Below are 17,730 nucleotides of genomic sequence, written 5' to 3'. Positions count from 1 at the left end.
AGTTAGGGCAGCCAGATCGTAATTACCCATAAGAGGAAAATGCAGTACAGGGAAGGAGAAACCCCAAAGCATTAAAATTAGCCTTCATGGAGAAGATCAGCAATCTCAGATTCCTTACTTTCTCAATGACAAAGTCATAAATAATTAACAGACATGTCCCAGTAACTCAGTTCAAATGGCAGGTCATTTCTCCACCTTCCTTCAGAAAAGCCTCAGAAACAAGAGTCAGAAGTCTTTCAAAGCATCCAAGACTGGGCATGAGGAGTGCTGAGCATCATCCCTTTAACATGCATGCTTCCTCATGCACTCAAGCACCAAGAGTGGAACTGGGTAAGCATGTAGGGACAGTGCTGCATGGTAGAAGCAAAAGTAAAGGAAACATTTGGCCAAAAATGCACAGTGACAAGCAAATTCAGTTGTTTATGAGGTGACCGAGCCTCAGGAAGTGAGGACTGTAGCAGCATACCATGCAAGCTCAACCCCGGTCAAAGCACTCAGTATTGTCATGTACTGACCTGCACAGATCCAACTTCCTAATTGAGTGAATGCCCAGTAAGCTAGCAGCCCCACCAGAAGTATATAACATTTTACTAAAAATCTCTCTGGGAAATGAGCACTACCATGATCAACCACAGGGTACTGGGTAGGATAGAGGCTGCTGAATTTTAAGTCCCTGCCCCTGCTGCAAAGGTTCTTGAGAGATGGAGCATTTTATGCTGCAGGTAGATTAAATGACTCAGGCACTTTTGTGTGTTATTCTAGTACCCACAAGGGCTAAACAGAAAAACCCTGCATGCCTCTGCAAAGGAGGGGAAATTACCCTCTCGTTATACCCACGGTTAAGAGGATAATAAAACATTCAAATACAATAGGGAACAGGGCAAGCAGGAAGAATAAACAACATTCTTCCTCTCCCCCAATTTATCATCTCTCTACCTTTGTTTTTAATGGGTCCAAGCTAATGTATCTTCAGGTGTTCAAATACAGTGCAAAGGCTTGAAAAGGGGAAGGTAAAAAATAGAGGGGGATTGGCTCACAGTGAACAACAGGTTCCATATCTTTAAAATGTGGTTAAAGAAAGGCAGTACAATTTTGTGGAAGCAGGAACAGAGACATGCTTTTACTTCTGCCACAACTAGACCAAAGTGTGCAGAAGCTAAATATATAAAACTAGTGCACAGACATGACTACAGCCACTTGTGCACTCCTTCTGTGGGTCTTTCTCCATTTTTCTAAAAAACAGCTTTCTGCAAGTGGGCTGGTGTGTTTGAAACTAACACACACCCCCCCCCGCAAAAGGTGATACGATGAAGACCATCATTGCCACGAGGTTCCTTCACCATTCCCTCCCTTGGGTTTGTTTACTGTGTAAGACCCTTTCCCCCCCACCCTTTTCCTTCCTCTTGCTCTGTTCCAGGCAAATGTTGAAAAGAAAAATTGTTTACTTGTCTCCTAAATACAGTTAAGGAAAGAAAACCTCTTGAATTCAATTTCCTGCAAAATTTCATTAATCTTATACATCCTCTGTCTTTTCCTTGTTCAATACAACACTTTGTCTAGCTGTAAGTAATTGATACAAATATTCCTTGCAGCCTGCAGTTATCCCTCAGCTCCTTGGTACCCCATCACAGAGGAAGACTGCATATGTCTGAACTTCATGCTAATTTAATAAGGCAAGAAGTTTAGTCATAGTCTAGTCCTGAACTTCACCCATTACAGTATTTATGAGACAGACTTTCACGCAATAGGCTTAAAACAAAATACAGACCATCTTTATCTTTGTTACCTATATGTTTAATGACTGTTTGTGGACTTACAAAAATATTCATGTTATACAATTTAATATCAATCAACAAGTAGAATTAGAAACACACAAGGACTCCTGATTCTCTTTGAAAAGATCTCATTTCTGCACATAGTTTGAACATGTTAATATTGCTACCCTGCAAACTGTTAGGTTTTTAGTTTGGTTTTTTTTAATAAAGTACTTAATTCTTCCATTACTCAGTATAGGAATTCCTATTGATAGCAATCGGGACAAATCTCAGAAGTTTGAGTACATAGCCAACTTTTAATCACGTCTCCTAGATGTCCAGGAACACCTCCAAAAATTCTCAGACAGTAAACTGGTATAGCACACATGTCCAGGCATCTTCCAGCCAGAGTTAGAACATGCTGGAGTTCAGGGACATTTCAAAGATATTCATTAATATTTCTAGAATATTTGACTTGACAAAATATAAGTTAGATTTTTCAAAGGCTGCCAACTTTCTCCTCTTGGTGACAGACCAAGCAAAAATGGTAACTGAACATTTCCTCAATACCTTCCAACATTTACTGAATTGTTGTTTCTAGAAGTTAAGACAAAATTAAATCTTCTTTTCCATCCAGTTCCAATGAAGGCACAAATGTTTCCACTTATATGAAGAACTTAAGTGCATTAGAACAAATGGGAAGTATTTGTAAGGCTCCAGCTTTACTAAAAAAAAGAAGTATTCTTTTTCTGGAACTCTAGCATTGATGTAAACCAATTAATTCACTAGGCCAAAGCATAACAGTCTTTTCCAGTTGCAACAGCCTTACACTCCAACTTTTGCAAATTAAAAAAAAAAATTAAAAATCAGCTGCTTACATCACTCTTCCACACACAGAGAGGGTTTTTTTCCACTATGTTCAGCCCCAAGCCCTTGCAGACAGACAAGGGAAAAGGCAAACAGGAAGTCTGTTGCTGAGACCATTGTGACATTCCATTGAGAAGGTCCCAGAAAAGAGCAATCTGCTCTCCCCAGCCACAAAACAAACACCTCAGACTTCAGCAGCACAAAGGAAGTATCACCCAGATCAAGGGCCACAGCCCAAAATTTTTACTATCTTTTGTTAAAGCCAACACTGTTTCACTCTCTTGGGCTTCTAAGCAATTCCAAGTACTGTTTTTATGCACCATGCATAATACCCAAATAGGGGGGGGGGGGGGGCGTATCTCTCCTTATTAAAAGGAATGCAGTATGCAGCCTGCACAGTGAGCTGCAGTTTATTTTCATGATGCAATAAGGCAGGCATAACCTGTATCAATGACTTTCGGCCAGCTTCTAAGAAAGTTAATAAAAAAATGTAAGTGGGTTAGAAAGGTAGATGTTCTCACTTAAAGGGGCCTGAAATCACTTGAGGATCTGTCCCAGCAAAACTGTTTCTCAGTGTCTACTATTCTGAAGTTGCAGCATTAACTTCAGTCTGCTTATCAGTATGAATCACCTCTCTTCACATTTACTTGCTCTACTACACCACCAGCACATCTTGAAATGCAACAGTATTGTTTTTATTACATCCCACTGTATTTGCAGTTTGTGTTTGGTTTATGGAAAACTCAAGAAAAAAAAACAACAACAAAAAAAGAGAGCATGCAAGCACATTGGATTTATCACTTCCCTTTGGAAATGCACCCATTCTTCAGAATCAAAGTCAAAATTTTGCTGGTTAGGACATTCTCTGAGTGCGAGCGTGCACAACAGTCCAGTGGACTCCTGCCACACAATACAACAAAAATCTTGCTGACTTTTAGTGTGGTCCTTTCTCTGATGTGCTCATCTAACACTCCAGCCTCAATTTTCAAGTTTCCTCTTGACTTTTCTAGTTCAGAGCTTGAAGTGAGGCAACTGCATCGATATTCTAATTTAATTAGAAAGCAGACTGCTGATCAAAACATCAAGCAGAGTGCCACAGATTAGAGTTGGATTAAATGCAAAGGCAAAAATATATTAAAATGCTTTTGAATTAAATTCACCTTTCTACATTTATTTAAAATTATCCTCCGGGCTTCATTTCAGAGAATAAATTTTGGGTCTCCACAAAAGCTTAATGCATTAACTCAGTTTTTATAAGCCTAGGTAGTGGGAAATAAGTATTTGAAATAAACAAGCTGTTAGGACAAGTACATTCTCCAGTTATTAAAAGAAGACTGGAAGCCAGGTCCGCAAATACCTGCAACTAACTACTTGACATTGCTATTCTTCAAGAATAACTGTATGCTTGTTATGTGTAACTTCATATACTCCTTATACTTAATATTATTGTTGAGTCCAAGCACATCTCAATTTTACAGACAAAAGTGTTACCATGGCACTTACACTTCTCTCAGTATCTTCCCAGTCAATGTTTTCAGGTGTTTTTCTGTATTCCAGAGTTAAATGTGTAGTTTCTTACATACAGTTTCTTACTCTTGAATATTAGAAAGTCTACATGGTGCTTCTCCGTACACATCCTGATCTTTTGCGTATCAAGATGAATAAAGCTGAACACATTTTCACAAGCACTGCAGAATTTGCTTCAAGTATTCAAAAGCAAAGGAATCTTCACAGCAATGCAAGGACGATGCTGACAAACACCTGTCAAAAAGACAGGGATACATACCTTGCTGAACAATGGCACTTTATTCCCTGTGCAGAATGAAAAGTTTACTTGATCTAAGTCTGTCCGAAATGTCAGCGTAAATAAAAGAGTTCTCTTCAAACTGTTTCAAGAACAGCTGCCATTTCCTTGAACTGTCTGAAGAAGTTCTAAAAAGCAAGAATTAATATAAGTTTCAGTTGCTTGAAGAAAAGCTCGAACTGAGCATGTTAGACAAAAATCACAATCCATGTTTCTCACATGCCCTCTTTCCTCCAGCTACATTTGCAGCTTGAACTGAAAGTTTCTGCTTTTCCTTTTGTGGGCTGTTTGGCATTTGGGCACACTCACTATGAAATCTACACAGGTGATGCCTTATTTGCATGGGTTTGCCTATTAATAGGAGAAGATGCTATGAAAGAAAAATAAAAAGTAGCTCTCACACCACAACAACAAAAAAACCTTCTCACACAAATGTTTCTATTCCCATCTGAAATAACCCAGGCTTCTCAAGTATAGCATCCATTTCTTACAGTAGTTGAACAGCAAATTATTAAATAGGTTTCAGCCAGAATTAATACAACATATCACACCTAAGGATTCAGAATATCCTTCTCAAATTCCTGCCAACCAACTCCAAGGATTTATTTCTTTGTAAGCTTGTACGATATTCTAAGTGATGTATCTATTCGCCCTTTAAACAGGAATGACAACAGAAGTGCCACATTTATGCAAAATTAAACAAAGTTACATAAGTTCATAGATGAAAGCATAGCAATTAAGAGCCAATGGTGACAACGCAGACTGACCTCCATTGCTTAACCCAAGTTTTAGATTTTGAGGCTGGGGAACAGTTCTATAGATTTAAAACATTCCATGCATTTTTAATAAGGCAGAGTGACAGCTGACAAGACAGATCCGAAAGTCTTTACATCTTCAGTTGTTAGCTTATTTGTAAGAGAACAGATTAATTACTGCTAAATTAACATTTTTGGATAAGTGATGTAGAACTGAATGCTATGAAGTAAGTATTTAGCTTCAGTATTTTAAATAATTATTTCATGCTTCGTATTTGAATGACTGTATTAGTAAGTAAGCAACACAGACATATTCATCAAGGTATACAGTTGCTCCTTCACGACATCACCATTGTTTTTAAGAGACTGAATCAAGTAACACTGATTACAGACCTTGAACTGTGGGACTGTCATTTCAAAAGATTTGTCTGTTATTTGTCCAGAAGGGTCTGCCACCTTTAGTGTCACTGTAACATAAGGATACTTCAGAGACCTGCAGGTGTCAGAGCTCATCGCAACTCCCAGTTTCCATTTAATGTCTACAAACTACAAAGAAGAAAAACATTGGAAACAGTGTTAAAGAAAGAGATCTAACCTACCATTGCTATTCTATTGGATGGGTATTTACAGACAATATAGGACATCTCAAGCTCATATCCAAATGGGAAACAAACATACACATTCAGATATTATTGCGAATACAAAATCATCTGTCCTTCAATAGTGAAAAAATTAGCAATGTTAATCTGTCTTCCTTATTCAAGTACTGTCAATAGTCAAGTACAGTCTATTTAAAGTTCCAGTAAGAGGAGCTTGAGCCACAGAGTTCACCTGGCTTGTATATCATTCATGCTTTTGACTTTTTTTTTTTTTTTAATTTTCTAAATCAAGTGGAAACATGAGAAAAACCTCAGTGCACAAAAATTTCATAATAGCAATAATGGAAAAAAACAAGACATTTCATAACTATTTTAGATAAATCAAAGTACACCATAAATACGTTTCAGACAGGTAAGTTATCATTTTTAGCCTTTTATGATAGGCAGTACTGTTGAATAAAGAAGTGAAGAGAGCCTTTAGAAGCTTACTATCAAGCCTCAGAGAAAGATTTTTTTTTTCCTAATTCCGTACTCTTTTAAAACTCTTGTTAGAAAAAAAAAAAGATCTTAAAATGCAAATACACTGTGTTATTTTTTCAAAAAGGAAAAATAGGAATGCTGGAAACTGACAGAATGTATCTTTTAAAAAGTTTAAACTTAAGGGAGACAATTAATAAAACAATCAAGTGCTACTGTTACCAACTCTATAGAACAATTCAGATTACATTTAAAACAGATTTACATAAACAGCTAATACAATTGTCTGCCACACTGACTGCCACTCACCTTGCCTAATAGTACTATGAAGCACTAATTTTTAAAGAGGTATGAAATGTGACTTCATCATCCAAACAATATCAGAAAACTGTTCAGCATTTATACAACCTTTATTGTATATGCTTCTTTATCTGGGTGGACATTTGGCAACACACACACATATATATATATATATATATGAAAGCTTTCATCAGTCAAGATAACACCATGTGCTTGACAATACAACATACACAATGAAGCACTGACATTTACGAAAAGTTAATAGTTAGCTCAACTGCACTTTGTCATTTAGTTACCTGCCCCACTGTGGCTGTATTTCTTGCATCTTCTGACACACTAATGGATTTGCCCTGTTCATTCCATACATGACGAATAACTTGAACAGCATGTTTTGGCAGCACGCTGACTGTGTTGCCCAAGGCAGTGACGAGTTCCTCCGTGGAGAGATTGCTTCTGGCTGCTGTACTATAGGTATATCCAAAGAACACTGCATCAGTTCCATTCTCCACAATTTTAATAAAATTTTTCACTACACCCCAAATAGGCATTTTTAAATTTTTGCTTTATGTGTCTATGCACTTTACAATAATTAGGCAGCCTGTGATTTTTTTTCCCCCAGAATATTTTACTAATCTTTTGCATCCACATGCAAAAAGCAACATGACCTGACTTCTAATGTGTCTTAATATGCACAGAGCAAGCTTCATTGGGCTTGCACAACACACAACATTAAAACAAAAATAATCACAGCCTCCAAGTGCTGTTGCAACAGAAAAAAGGTATAATTCAGTGAAAGATGTGTGCATAGGGCAGTTAAACAATATTATTGCTTTAGAAACAAGGCAGTTTAATTAAACATTTAGGAGAGGTAATTTAAGTACCACCAAAAGGCAAGTAAGGACTCTAGGTAATGGTATAATTGCTACTAAGAGGAGCCAAATGATGCAATAAACCCTCAGCTGAAAAGGCAGCAAGTCTAGAGGAAAATTGCCCTTCGATTTCCTCTACAGAACAGGTAAAAAAAAAAAATTCCCACCCTAGGTTTGTTCATGCTCCACTCCTCTTAAAGAGACATTAATAAAAGAGAAAAAGAATTGGTCCTCCAAGTAGCATGGTCTAATATAATTTAATGCTTTATATTTTATAGCAGAAAAATTAGTGTGTTAAATTTCTACTGGTATATTTTCTTCAGTCATATTAATGTTACATAAAATGTTCAGATACTAGATATTAAAAGAACAAGCAAGATCTTGAAAATTTTATCTTTCTGAAAAGAGAAAAAACTTACAGCAAAACAACAGCTGAAAATACTACCTAAAATCTCTATCACAGCAGAGTTCAACATTATAAAACTGTGTGCCCTTCAAACAGCCACAAATGCTGGTTTCTTAAAGATTAGAAACAAGAAGTTTTTAGACCATGTTTCTTCCAGGCAAAGGCCTAGCTGACTTAGCTTTAGAGGTGAGCTTAACTTCCTCTTTTATTTTGCCAGTAGTTCTAAAGCTTGCAGACAGGATCTTGGAACAATTTCCTCTCTTTAGTTTTTCTATTACAAAAAGTAAGACAATATATTAAGTAACTACACATTTTTTAAGAACATAAACTAAGCCCAGAAGTTCTTTTTTGTGTACTGAGAGTTACAAACTTTTGTCCTTTTCCCAAATCAGTTCATTTTATACACACATTTGATGTCACTTTTTAATACCACTGTTAAGTTGTGGTGGAGGGGAAAAAAGACACGAGGGAAAGTAAATTATTTTGTGCTTACCTAAATAGAAAGGAAACAATGTTAGCTATTTTTGCCAGGTCACCAACATTAATCTCAATCCCAGATGTTTGAATTCTCTGGAAACAGAATGTTCAAACAATTACAAATAATAGTAAGTTACGCATTAATAAAAACCTCTTTGTGTGTATATATATACACACACACACAAAAATTGACTTGGGGAATCTATCCTTTACAGCATATACAGCTAATATACCTGCTTGTAAGTGCCAGTATCCAAACTTACCTGACACAGTTCAGCTGTATTTACACCTGGAATCTTATGGTTCAGATGTTGAATTATTTGTTCACACTGTAAAGAAAGTTTGAAGACATTCTTAATGCGTATTTTAGTATACAAGACAAAGCTAGCTTGAATACTTGGAGATTACTAAACAAAAAAGAAAACTGGTTAATGCAAAAACGGACAACAGGAGGATGCTTTAAATGCAGAGTGAAGAATAAAGTCATTGAAATGGCTGATTTTAAAATTACAACAAATCCAAGAAAAGGAAATAAACTTAGGCAAGACTTTTAGTTGCTAGCTCACTAGTTATTCCTACTTAACACACCATTTTCACACTAATTGAACAGTCATTCTGTTCAAGTGCACACTACAGTAAACAAGCTGAATGTTTTCTAGACAAGCTAGCTTGATATTTCATTTAGATGCAAGGCAAAACACAATTTTTAAAATCTTCTGTGATAAAAACATAAATTTAAAGCAATCCCATTGCTCTTAGCAGGACTGGTCTATTTTATAAGTCATGTAAATCTAAGCTACCAGATACATAGGATTCCCTTTGCAACAGATAAAAACCAGCAGAGCTTAAAAAAATAAGGTTTCCTAGAATCAAAGGGTGCCAGAAGCCCTTCCATATCCCATTTATTGCTCTACTTACCAGTTCTGCAAAAAAGTCTTGAGGTATTAAAGTAATCTTATCTGCTGCACCACCAACATCTGAAAAACACAAGCAGTAGTGATCAGAAACAAATCCTTAAAGTGTTATGGTAATAAATCTAATCCCTCTCTGAAGAGCTCCTAGGTCACAAGGCATACATTTACCTTAAAAGCAAAGCTTTCTTTAAGGGAGTTTGTCCTGAATGGCATTAACATAACCTGCTGAGCACCCAAGTAAGCCTAACAGGAGCGACTCCACAAGGCCTCAGAGCCCCCGACCCAGTCTGTGCAACTGCAGTTTGACAGCCCTGAGTAACTCCCCCGACCCTGCGGAGCGGTAACCGCACTAAGTCCCTCAGCTTACCGGGAAGCCGGGCGGGTATGCCCAGGGCTGCCTTCCGGCACCGGCAGCACAGGACCGCTGCTCTCCCCAAGGCTACGCTGCTACACCCAGGCCGCCTGCCCCCGGCGAAGCCCCCAGGCGGCCCGCGGACAGCCGGGAAGAGCCCCGCTGGCCCACCACAAGCCATCTCCCGGTCCCACCGGGAACGGCTCACCCTGGCGCCTGGGTGAGGTGGCTCCGGGGGGGGGGGGGGGGGGGGGGGGGGGCGGCTGGCCCCGCTCCCCTCCACACCCCACCCTGCGGGCGCGGGTGGGCCCACCTCCCGCCCAGCTCCCCCTCAGCTCCCCTCCGCCCCCACACCGGGGTGTCGTCGTCCCTCCTCCTGCCCCTGCCCCTCACCCAGCGCCTCCAGCGCCCGCGCCAACACCGCCGCAGAACCGGCGGCCATAGCGCCGCGCACGCGTCGAGACCCGACTTCCGCCACACAAGGCTTGCCGCCCTGATTGGCTCTGGGCGTTACCAGAGCGAGGCAGGGCCAGCAGCCCCGCCCTTATTGGCTGCCGGGCAGGGAGCATGCGCTCTTCTTCCCTGGGGGGAGGGCGGAGCTGGCCCGCCCGCGCTGTGGGCCCTGCCGGGAGTGTTTTGGGTTTTTTTGTCCTTTTCGAAATAAATCGTTTCTTAAATAGACGCAAGTAAAATGGGGACTGCGTTTTAGGAGAGTATCGGGTCTGCAGTCGTCGGGTGGAAAAGGCCACCGGCGGGCGGTGGCTGAGGGCCTACCCGTGCTCTCCCTCCACTGCAGGCCCCGGGGGGGGGCTTGGGATATGGCGCTGGCGTGGGAGTCCCCGGGGAGGCTTTGGGAAAGGCCTCTCGTTGAAGTCACACTTGGTTTGCGCAACGAGTGGTTGACCGAGTTTGGTTCATGAACTGGCGTCAGGGTTGTCGTGCTCAGGCGTGCCTGCCGCGCACTGAGCTTCGCATGGATACACCGAGCGACCGTACTTTGTGCAGGTGGACTGTGGAGTCGGCCTGTACACCTGCAAATGAACTGTGCGGTTCATGGATGATCCGCGTAGATAAGCTGTTTTCTTCGGTTTTATGGGAAAATAGCCGTTTTTTGTAAAGCTACAGCTAGAACCATGTTCAATAAGCTTTTCATACTGAACTGAATTAAGGTCGGGGTGTGGTTGGAGCCCTCAAACGATACTGATCCTTCACCAGTTTCACCTTTTAAAAATAGAAAATATTCTTAGGTTTCTCTAGTAATCAGTTTTACATTTGCTTTTAGCTTTTTTTTTTAATGATGTTACAATCTAAGTAGATCTATTGTAAGACTGTGACAGAGCAGTAATACATAACTTGTCATGTCGTAGTGCTGGCTAGTTTAAAATTACGTATTTTCAGTAAATGTTTATGAAAGAATTCAGAATATATTTCAGGAAAGGGGTAATTATTAGGGAACACGGTGTGTATTTATGAGCTTTATACATTTATGGCCTGTCTGATCTTGGCCTCTCCCTTTTAAAGTATCTAATTAAGTCTGCGAATGTTTCTGAGTAGTATGTGTTTTTATGACCTCATGATTATCAAAACACTAGCAACGTACATACTGGTAAGATCTGTCTCTGATAGCAAGGTCTTGACTTAATCTGTTTGTTCTTAGCTTAGCTAACTATTACATACTTCGCTATCTAGAGAACTTTACATATTCTTTTATATTACAATTTCATCAAGTCTCTTAGTAGTGGCTTTAGCACTATGACTAATGTTTGTTATGTTACTTTTGATTCTTTCTCCAAGATGGGGAGGTAGATGTTAAGTTTGAATATCTTGGCGGTTTGATAATTACAGAATCATTTGCTGAAATTTTAGAGTTATTTCGGGGTTATTTTCATCAACATGTAAACATGCATTTAGTTCTTTGAATTTGGAACAGAAGGTGGTGAAGTATGGAACGATCTCGGCTTGTCTGCCCATCCACAGAATTAAACTGTACCTTTAGAAAATTCTGCCTTCTCTGTGTTCTCTGAAGCTTTTAGTGGCAGAGGAAGGTAGATGCAGACTGACAGTGATCTGACAGTACAGGCCCATCTTTTAGCTAGATGAGGACTGAGAACTTAATATGACGAGACACTTGGTATAGAAACTAGAAGACAAATCTCATGAGCTACGAGTAGACTGGATTGCTGAAGAGATATGCTACAGTACTGTTGATAGGTCAATACAGAAGCTTCAGGCACAGCCATGTAGCATCACCGTAGTCCTGCTAAGTGATTACAGGGGGTAAAATAAAAACATTATTAGGTAATTTACTCCATTTCATAAACTTAACATTTACAGACAGGGCATGATTTGCATCAACGCTCTCTAAAAAGCTACACCAAGTTATTGAGCAAAGCTCTTCAGGCAGACAGGAGAAAGTGTATCTGCTACCTGGGTTTCTCCAGTGCCTGGGCCCTCAACTGTATGGTGTCCCCAACACCCTGCCTTTCTGGCCGCCTGTCTCTTTGGTACTTCTGTCTCTACAGTACCTAGAAACACTGTTTGCTCGTATTATTCTCCTTCCTTCTCTCATGGGACTCTGATTTCCCTGTAAACTGGCACAGTTTCTATCTTTCCTGTGCCCTTTCTGCTCACCCTAGGCGTACGTGCATGCTCGACCACCTCCTTCCCGCTGCCCCAGGTCTTTCTGTACACTTGCAGGGCAGGCCCAGAGGTCCCACTGATGGGCTTCTACAAAAACCTTGTCCAAATGCCCAGTTCTGAAGATGCAGGGCCTGGTGCAAGTGGTGCACGGGGCCGCGTAGGTCAGCTGCAGTCTGTAGAGAGCGGTGGGCAGCAGCAGTTGGGGAGTGCTGGGGCCGAAAAAGGACAGGTTCCTTCATTTTTAGCTTTTCTGAATTAACCTGAAAGAAGGCATAACACTAAAGGTGGTATGTATATGTGTATATATAAAAACGTCTTACTACGTTCCATGTGATACATACAGATTACACTGTGCTTGATCTTAGCTAAAAGGTCAAGAACTGGTGTGTTTGCGCTCCTGAGACGGGAAAGTTATGAGGGGATTCGCAGCTTTAGAAGAGAAGCGCTGTTTTTGACGGGGTTTAACGCCTCCTACAGTGATTTTCAGCAGATCATGCGGGGACCTCGCCACCTGCGTCCTGGCTGCTGCACGCCCTGAAGCCTTCTCAGGCGATGTTGGGGTAGCTCACCGCCCACCGCTTCCCGGTTCCCTCCGAATCCCTTTGTCCCGCCTCGCTGCCTGGCCTGTCCCGTTCCCACGGCTGCATTTTCCTGAACGCTGCCTGTACCTCACCGCCGGTGAGCGGCTGTGGTTCGGCCTCGCTGCTGGCGGCCGTTTCGGAGGGGCCCGGCCGTCCGCCGACTTTCCCGTCCGCCCCCGGTTCCCGCCCGGGGGCCGGCAGCGGGCTCTGGCTTTCCCGGCGCGGGGGCGGCGGGGCGCCCCCTGGCGGCTCCCGCGCACCACGCAGGCCCCATGGTTGGGAGCAAGCGCGGGGCGGGGCGGCCGAGGCAGCACCCCTTGCCCCGTTGGGAGAGTCCATTGCCGGGGGGAGCCAAAAGTGGGGGGTTAGGGGGAAATCTTCCGGCCGCCGGTGCCCGGGAGCACCTAGGGGAAAGGCGTTCATTGCCGTGTCCTTCGGCTCGGCCCGCCGCTCCGGAGCGGGGCAGAAGTGTGCCTGGGGGCGCCGGAGGGTTGGTTTCTTCTCCCGCCCCCCCCCTTTCCCGCGCGGCTCGGTGGTGCGGTCCCGGGTCAGGTCTGAGGCGAGGCGGCGCGAGGCGCTGTCAGTGCCGCGGTGCGAGGTTCAGCCCAGTGCCGGTACCGGGAGCCGCCCTGCCGCCACCGCCATGGAGCCCCATCGCTGGCTGCCCCTGGAGGCCAACCCCGACGTGAGTACCCGGCTTCGGAGGGCAGCTGCCGGGTGCGCGGGAGGGCGGGCGGGCTGCCTGCCTGCCTGCCTGCCTGCCTGTCTGCCTGCCTGCTGGCGGGAGGGAGGGAGGGAGGATGGCGGAGAGGAGAGGGCTCGGGGCCGCTCCGGCCTCAGCGTCGCGGGCTGAGGGATGGCTGGTGGGGGCAGGGAACGGGGGAAGCATTAGCCCGCGGATCTAACTGGGGTCCTCTGCTTTCTTTTCAGGTCACGAATCAGGTAAGCAGCTTTTGATTGAGGTAAGCTTTAGCCTCTTTGCAGCTTTAGGTCCATCTCCTTTCATTTTCATGTAGTAAAGGCTCCTGCTTCTCCAACGAGAGTAACCCCTTCCTCCCCCACGGGTGTCTGCGCTCAGTATTCTAATATTGGACCGTACTGGAACCTCCTCTGAAACCTCCAAGTACATAGTGTCATGTAAAGATACTATATTAAGGAAAAAACAGTAAAGGAAAAGAGAATAGATGTGGTCTGGCTATTAATGTAATGTAATCTCTGATGTGTTTCAAGGTGAGTTTTAACTCATGAATTAATGATTAAAACATTATTATGTATTTATATGTAATCTGTGCCAGTTCTGGACCTGTACGTGATGGCTTTGTACACTTGTATGGATCTGCTTACATCAGTGTCGCAGTCTCTTTCTTCTTTGGCTCACCATAAGAAATAATGTCATTTTACCGTATTTGCACTTGGCTGCTTATTCATGACAATATCTGCACGATTTGTTGTTGCTTGTTTTGTTAGCGTAGTAGCATCAACACTAGAGGAAGCAAGCTTGTTCTAGTTTACAAAACAATGTCAGCACTAGATAAACTCTAGCTGAAGGGAAAACACACATACTCTAACCCTGCATCATGTTCTCAGTGATAATTTTGAGTATCTTTAACAAGCATTAGAGGTCAGATGTTGATCCCAGCAGGCCTGTTGATAGTGTTAAGGACGGTGCTTAAGCCAAAAGACTCTGAAGCTTCCAGCAGTAAGATGACATTCTTAAAACTATACTGTTGAAACATTTTGGAAATTAGGAATTTCTGTGTGTGAAGAATGTATTTTTTTGTTGTTGTTGCTGTAATATACTAACTGTGTCTGCAGGAGAGTGAAGGGTTATTTGATGGTGGATCATTTTGTACTTGGCTTTCTAGTTTCCTAGGACAAATAATTTTACAATTCTAACAGTATTGCTGCTGCAATTTCAGAAGTTTTGAATCCCAGTCCTGAGTTAAAATTAACAACCCTTCTGGGAGCTTTTCTTGAATGTGTGCTATAATTTCATCATGGTTTAGATTTTCTTTAAATTTTGAAATTCAGAGACTAAATTCCAGTTTGGAAGAAAATAAGTGTGAACAAATTACTAGTAGATTTGCAAATTCTCTAACTTCTTCTCATTTTCCAGATGTTGGGATGAGCTCATCATGCTACAAATAAAGTCCTGTCAGCTGTAAAGTAGAAATTGAGGTGGAAAAACTAGTGGCTTTTTTTTATCTGAATTATCTTGTATCACTACATGTTTATATTATATGGACAAAATCCTAGAAGAACATTAAATGAACAATTCTAAGTGTGTTCAGAATCTGTCTCTCTTGCCCATTGGCTTTGCACTGATGATGGATGATATCTATATATTGTGGATGATCATGGATTATAGGAGTTTATTCTGTCAAGGATTTTCTTGTTAATATTTCTGTACAGGAAAGGCCACTTTAGACCAGTTAGACTTCTTCCCTCACTATATTTTGCTAGCCTTAAGTGAGCAGTAGTTGTTATTCTCCAGACTGAGAGGTGTATATTTAAAAAAAAAAAGAAAAAATGGTTAGTGTTAAATATGAATACACTTTGCATTATTAGTCATTGCTCTTTTAATCTCATCAGTACAGTGGTAAACTGTAACAACAGGGCTGTTAGTCACAAGTTATTCATATCCTGCTTATGTTCAAAATAACAATAATAGTAATTTGAGATTCAAATGAAGTTGCAAACGCATTTTTAGAAAATCCTGTTAATTGCAAGGACAGACCTTTTTTTGTGGTTCTCTGTGCTGTGCTCTGTAAAATACTCTGGAATTCTTCAGGATTCAAAAAAAACCAAAAAACAATGGTGTGCCCCTAATAGCTGTAATATATGTGCCTAGTAGTAGTTTAGTACATATATCTCTTTACACAGACATTTAGCCATGTGTTTCTTGGTAGGTGGGTTTTTTTTTTTGCTATTTGTTGGGGGGGGGAGGTTAATTGTATTTTATTTGTTTTACTTGAGCGTTAAACTATCCTTGGAACATACTACTTCTGTTAATGTTATTGCTAGATGTGGTAGTGAACTCTTAAAACCAAGAAAAAATTCCAGTCACCTGTAAGATGCGTGTATTCTTAACTAACAGATTGTAGTCAGAACTGTCATTATGATTTAACAAATGCTTAGTCTATTTTGGTTATTGTACCGATCATTTTATTCCCTTTTTTAATAGTAACTAGAAAGGAAATGTACTGAAGGCAGGTTCATTTGCTTTTAATATGTTCTTACCATAGTGTGTGCTCTCTAGTTTTGAAATGTAAGTTGTAAATTTGATACTCTTTCAATCTTTGTGGTAGAAATTCAGATGATAATGGAGGAGAACTGGTATTTCTCAGTTATAGGGTATGTGAAATCTTCCCAAAATATCTTGAAAGCTTTTCTCTATCTGAAAGCATTCATTTTATAATACAAGTCTTGGAATTTCTAAATCCTTAGTGTATATAGGACCTCTCTTTGTGCATATGTGTTGGAATTATTTAAAGGTCAGAAACTGGCTGGTGAGGATAACAGGAATATTCTTTCTTAGCTTTAAAGATTTCCAATGGCAGTGACTCGCTTGGAATACCACAGCCATGTATCTGTAGTACTGTTGTTAAGAGAGAAGTCAGTGTAGTTAAATGTACCATGCAGTGCTAATTTAATTGTTGCAATGCTTTTTTTCCCCCCTCCACTTCTACAGTCTGACAGAATGAATTGTTAGTCCACCTCTGATACAGAGAGAGTTGATGATTCAGCATTTACAAATCTGCACTTTGTGTACAGTGATGATAGGGAATGGTTTCTTCTCTTTTGACCTTCAGCTGGAGGGCCTGACGTGACCAGAGCTACCCTTCTAACTGAATCTCTTATGAGACTCTCCCCACTAATGGGAGAGAGAAAGCAAGAAAATGCAAGAAAATGGGGTTTATCTGCCCACTGTTTACCAGATGGTGTTTGGCTGTGGATCTTGTTCTCAATTTCTTCTACCACCAAAAAAAAAAAAGTCAGACTGCATACAGATTTTGGGAGTGAAAAGATCAGACACAGGCTGATTGTTCTCTATCATGATGTCGCTTCAGTCTGGCTTGCAATCCACAATTGATTCCCTAGCAAGCCTAGCTAAACAAAGAAGTAGTATTGGTGGATATCTTTCTTGATCTCCCACCTTTCTTCATTCTCTCTTACCTTTCTTCATCTCACACGTTCTTCCTAGATAAGGTACCATGTCAACTCATGCCTTCGTTATAGCCAGATAAGGATAGAGTAATTGACTGCATCTGATTATGAAGCTCAAGCACTGGCTTCAGGTAGTTCAGAGTTAAACTACTGAGAGTTGGCTGTGGCTTGGGTTTCTCTTGCCACATAGGGCTTACTTGCCAGTTCTTAGTTACCTTCCAGCATTATTTTCAGGTCTTTGATCCTACTTTTTTTCTTTTTTTTTTTCTTTTTTTTAAGCCATTAAGGTACTGAGAGTCAGCTACATAAAGAAATTCATTTTAGTCCATGGATGCCCTTGACAGCTGTGCCTTTAAAGTCACAGGGGCAATAAAGATCACAAAACATAGAACAAATGGCAGAAACTGGATACAGCCAGCCTTCACCCAGTTATGGAACACATTTCTAAAGGGTGTCAAGCAAATACAGAGATTAATTAAGTATCTCAAGGAAGCAAACTTTACTCTTCATAAAAGGTCTTTCCATTTTATGAACTCTGCAACACTATCACACAGGCTTTCCCAAAAGAAAGCCCTACTGATCAAAGTAACTGAAAAGGCAGTGCCCACAATTCCTGAAGTGTGTTGGGTGGTAGTACTCGTAGATGAGTTACTGTGCTGGAGTGAAATGATGTCAGATGTGAAGGAACAGAGATGTCCTTCCGAAAATGCTTAGCTAAGCTGTTTTTTTAGTTGGGGGGTGGAGGAGTGGAGTTTAACTTTTCTGTTG

General features: G+C 41.3%; 2 protein-coding genes across 7 annotated transcripts in view; one reads left to right on the top strand and one right to left on the bottom strand.

Moving 5' to 3' along the window:
• Positions 1-1,772: 1,772 nt before the first annotated feature.
• Positions 1,773-10,073, bottom strand: COMMD6 (COMM domain containing 6). 2 transcript variants are annotated; one of them, XM_052785962.1, is made up of 7 exons: positions 9,968-10,073; positions 9,227-9,285; positions 8,572-8,637; positions 8,325-8,401; positions 6,853-7,021; positions 5,574-5,726; positions 1,773-4,553 (listed from the first exon to the last, which is right to left on the bottom strand). In XM_052785962.1, exons 1-7 carry the CDS (start codon positions 10,014-10,016, stop codon positions 4,503-4,505), a joined length of 624 nt encoding a protein of 207 aa, XP_052641922.1. In that variant the 5' UTR covers positions 10,017-10,073; the 3' UTR covers positions 1,773-4,502. The 2 variants fall into 2 exon arrangements, with proteins under 2 accessions (XP_052641922.1, XP_052641921.1); XM_052785961.1 differs by lacking the exon at positions 9,968-10,073 and adding an exon at positions 9,590-9,816.
• Positions 10,074-13,321: 3,248 nt separating this feature from the next.
• Positions 13,322-17,730, top strand: part of UCHL3 (ubiquitin C-terminal hydrolase L3) — a 44,837-nt gene continuing 40,428 nt past the window's right edge. For 2 of the 5 annotated variants that reach the window (XR_008234964.1, XR_008234962.1), the window contains exons 1-2: positions 13,322-13,480; positions 13,726-13,737. Coding sequence is in view for 2 of the 5 variants with exons in the window: in XM_052785958.1 (XP_052641918.1) it covers positions 13,439-13,480; positions 13,726-13,737 (54 nt within the window). In the remaining 3 variants the exon portion in view is untranslated. Of the gene's footprint in view, positions 13,481-13,725; positions 13,758-14,003; positions 14,026-17,730 lie in introns of those variants that run through there. The other 3 variants (XM_052785958.1, XM_052785960.1, XM_052785959.1) reach the window with 3 other exon arrangements.

This window comes from Harpia harpyja, chromosome 4 (genome assembly GCF_026419915.1).
Source record: "Harpia harpyja isolate bHarHar1 chromosome 4, bHarHar1 primary haplotype, whole genome shotgun sequence".
In the NCBI taxonomy this organism is placed as follows: domain Eukaryota; kingdom Metazoa; phylum Chordata; class Aves; order Accipitriformes; family Accipitridae; genus Harpia; species Harpia harpyja.
This window is presented reverse-complemented; position numbering and strand designations above follow the sequence as displayed.